Raw genomic sequence first — 4,412 nt, forward strand, 5'->3', positions numbered from 1 at the left:
ACAACTAACTTGAGCTTCGGAGAGGCGATCCCGGAACAACCCCGGATAGTCTAACCTTATTTTACAGAATTTCGGTGTACATATAACGAAGCTTAGGTACCTTCTTGAAACCCGCATCAAGTCTCTCAACCTTCAACAATCCTTAATTTCTTAAAAATAAACTATTACCATCTACTAATAATTACTATCGGATTCAAACACACAATTCACTAGAGATGACCAACAGTTAGGGCCAATCCAGCCTACCTCGTGGGTCGTGTGGATCGGGCCAACAAAAAACCCGGTTCAGCCCAGCTCGAACCGTGAAATTGGTGGGTGGGTTGTGTGTCAGATTTCTTGAGCCCATCCCACTAAAGCCCACAGCTAAAATCGCCCAGCCCGAACCATGAAATCGATCCAACCCGACCTATGAACCAAACCAGCCCAATCCAAGTAAATATTGAACTAACTTGTGTATATTTTAATCAAATTGTATATATTCTAATCAAATTGCATATATTATAATTCAATCAAATTTAAAATAATAAAAATTATTCATTAATATTAATATTTGTATATATTTTTAATTCATTTTAAAGATTTTATGTAACAATAATGAATAATTTCAATGGTTAAATAATTTTGAAAAAAAAACTTATCATGCCGGCCCGTCAGCCCAGTCCAGCCCACCAGACCCATGAACTGTGAAAACCGGTAACAGACCGGTGTGGGCCAAGATTTTTCAGCCCACAAACCAGCCCACCCAACCCATGAATTTCACGGTCCGGTCATGAGCCATGAAATCTCAGCCCAACCCACTACGGCCCACGGTTCGGCCCGTCCAGCCCGTCCAGCCCGTACCAGTGACCATCACTACAATTCACCATACATTGTTACTAGGAATAGTAACTTATATTAGTCAAAGTGGCTAATCATTGTATAATATGTATGGCAATGGAATAGTCTAGGGTAAATCTTAATACAGCCATTTAAGGACATGTGCCTAGACTTGATTTTCTTTTTATTTGGATTCAGACTTCATCTAGTGGCGTTTGCTTTGAAACTTCTCCAAGAAAAGAACAAGATATTGCCACCATTCACCAAAAGTTTGGACCAAAGTCCAAAAGGATATTGCTTTTTTTGCTACCAAAAATTTATGAGAAACCAAAAAAAGGCCTTTCTACTTTCCAAACCATGGCACTAGTAAAAGTACAAATCAATTTCACACCCAAAAAGTAATAAAAAAATTAAATTTGCACACCATATAACATTAACAAGTCACAAAACTCACAAGTTAATCAATCATGAAAAGAAAAAATTCATTCAGAATACAAATTAGACAAGAAATAAGATTAATCATTTAATCCTACCTTAACAAAGCACAAAAAAAAAGCCCTAAATCTAACTTTAGAACCTTGAGTTTGTGTTTATCCCCATGATCTTCAACAAAGTCCCTTTTTTCTCCTTAGAAATCACTTCTTGATCAAACAAAGAATAAGATTAGTTTTCATTGCAACAAATTGGGCAATGAATTAGCCCATTTTCATTGCATTCTCCACATCTTACCATATTTTTGTTATTCTCATCCAACACTTTACAACTTCCATTACAATCCATACACATAACAAATCTAATCCCACCACATCCTTCACACATACTTAATGCCTTTGGAATTCCTTGAAACAATCCTTCTAATTTCCCTTCTTCTTCCAATTTCACTACATCTTCAGCTCCACCAATCAATCTCCCCTTCACAAATACAAGTGGTACTTTAACTTCCTTTGTCCCCATCAACTTCCTCAACTCTTCCTTGAACCCGGAATCCATCGAAACATCTCGTTCGATCACTCGAATGTGGTACGATTCGATCACTGATCTCACAGCATTGCAATGCTCAAATGTCTTCCTAATCCCCCTCAAAGTAGTAGTATACATTACTACACAATTCTCACCTCCAGGTGGGCATTTTTCCACATAATTCTTAAGTAAAATTGATGAAGAATTAGGACTATTCCTTGAAAAACACCTGATTTTTATACTTGGTTTAGCTTGTTTTGGAGATAACATCTCCTTAATTTGCTCATTTTCTTGTGATAATTCCTTCTCAAGTGAATCAATTAATTCAGGATCAAACAATGGACCTAAACTTCTTCTCCTTGATGATGATGAAACCCCAGCATTGCTCCTCCTTGGACTCTCAAAAGAACTCGCCTTTCGGAGTTTATTCGTCGAATTCGATGAAAATTTCCATGATTTTAACAACCCTGATCTTGGTGTACTATAACATTGTTGCCTTTTAGTAGTATCAACTCCAATATTCACCCAATTACTCTGTACTCCTCTGTTTTCTTTACCATCCACTTTTTTCACTCCTTTTGGTGAACTCACTTGATTTATCAACCGTTTAAATGGACTTCTTTCACCTTTCTCTCCACACCCACCTCGAATACTTGTCGATATTGTGCTCTTATTCATTTGATTTGAATTGGGTATTTCCTCAATAAGATCTTCCATAAGTTCCCATGTATTAATCACCTCTAATTCTTCTTGACATTGTGAACTTTTCGACACGAAAACTCCAACTTTAGTGCCATTTTCTTCTGTTTTCTGCACTGATTTTTCCTCTTCATTGGTGTCTTTTTTCTTGATTGTTTGATTGATAAATGAAGTGGGAGAAATAACATGGGTTTTGTTTTGGTTTTCTAGTTTAAGAACACCATAAGTGCTTGAAGTTAAAGAAACAACATGATTTGGTAAATCTCCATTTCCAAAAAGAAGTTCTTGCTTCAGATTTTTCTTCAGTAATTTGGATGATACACAACCCATTGATTGGGATAAAAATGGGGAAAAAAAAAAGTTGGGTTTTTTTTTTTTTTGTTAAGCAGTTTTCATTTTGGTTTAAGAAGTTATTGAATGGAGTGAAAAGTTTGTGGGAGATAGTGGAGGATGTTTCTTTGTTGTTTTAATTTTTTTGAATGTTAGGGCATGGGTTTTTTAACCGTTATCTCTTTGTCTGAAAAGGGCCCTCTAACGGTCGAAAAAGAAATTCGAATAGATCTGTTGGCTGTTGTGTTTGTGGAGGTTCTTGTTTCTTTAGCAAGTACTTACTGTTCTATTCGTTTTTTTTTTCTTGAGGTGCACTATTCTATGAGTTTTAACGATAACTTGTAATTTTTTGTAATATTGAGTGTTCCTATTCTTCGGCTTCATTTGTTTGGGCCTAAAAAAAATTTTAGTGTAAAATAATTTTTATGAAAAATAAATTATAATGAAAAACGCGATTCTAAAATAGTTTTCGTTGTTTGGTTCCATATAAGAAAAAATGATAAAACGAAAGAAAAACAAAACGGAAAGTAAGGAGGTAGTAAAAGGAGTGTACTCCTAGGAAAAACGATTTTTACACTCCTTTACAAACCAAACACTGTAAAATTAAAAATAGAGGAAAATAGTTTTCTACGAATATGTTTTACGTCATACCAAACATAGCCTTTTTTTAAAAAAATTTTAATCATTATTTGCTCTAATAGGATACAAGTAAGAGTTAGTCTTGTATGAACCTAGTCCACAATAATATTATTGTGGATTATTGTGGATCAATGCAACTTATTTAATATAGTGACCATTTTTTTCCATATAGTAAGTTTTATAAAATCTTAAGTTACATTATATAGTTAATACCTATCATAGTGACTGTATTTTTTTTTTTAATATAGTCACTCTTTCTCACATTAGTTTATCAAAACGAAAATATCACTTTATGACATAGTATTCTTATTAAGAAGTTTCATATTCTTATTCATATTGAGTTATGTTCATTTTGTATATAATAGTTAGGAGACAAGTTTTTTTTTTGGTATCGAGTTATGTTCAAAATAACATATGTCGTTTTATATCATAAGAATTGTCGTTTTCAACCAAGTATTCGATGAGCACTATACTACACTTTACACCGTACCTTTTACTTCCTCCATTTTTTTAGTTCTACTATTTGCTCTTTGCAAGTTTGTCAATGCATAACTTTGAATTATTATATTTTTAATTAGGTACAAATAAAAACTATAAAAAGTTGATATCTTGAAAAAATATCGTGACGAATTCAACAACATTCCAAATGACTACGTTTTTTCTTATCTCTATTATATAAGTGAAAGGGTGAGACAAAACTGGAAATCATTGACCATCGAATTATTCGAACCTGCTGGAAACTAGATTCTTTTGAATGGATTTTCTCCCTGTCAATTGGAAAATCTGGAGGTATCCTTTCAGCCTGGGATCCGAAATTCTTCATCAAAGACTCAATAAAAATCAAGAGGAACTAGACTGCAATTTGCGGGGAAATTCCCTCAATTTTTTTTAAGTGTATGCTAATTAATGTGTACAACCCCTACCAAGCAGATTTAAGGCTCGAAGTGTGGAACGAAATTGAAAAGTTC

At 34.0% G+C, this 4,412-nt stretch overlaps 1 protein-coding gene across 1 annotated transcript; it reads right to left on the reverse strand.

Annotated features, from left to right (window-relative positions):
- Positions 1 to 1,215: 1,215 nt before the first annotated feature.
- On the reverse strand, positions 1,216 to 3,160 carry LOC104898354 (hypothetical protein). The gene has a single exon (XM_010685418.3). It carries the CDS (start codon positions 2,803 to 2,805, stop codon positions 1,480 to 1,482), a length of 1,326 nt encoding a protein of 441 aa, XP_010683720.1. The 5' UTR covers positions 2,806 to 3,160; the 3' UTR covers positions 1,216 to 1,479.
- Positions 3,161 to 4,412: the final 1,252 nt, after the last annotated feature.

Source organism: Beta vulgaris, chromosome 7 (assembly GCF_026745355.1).
Source record: "Beta vulgaris subsp. vulgaris cultivar EL10 chromosome 7, EL10.2, whole genome shotgun sequence".
Taxonomy (NCBI): Eukaryota; Viridiplantae; Streptophyta; class Magnoliopsida; order Caryophyllales; family Amaranthaceae; genus Beta; species Beta vulgaris.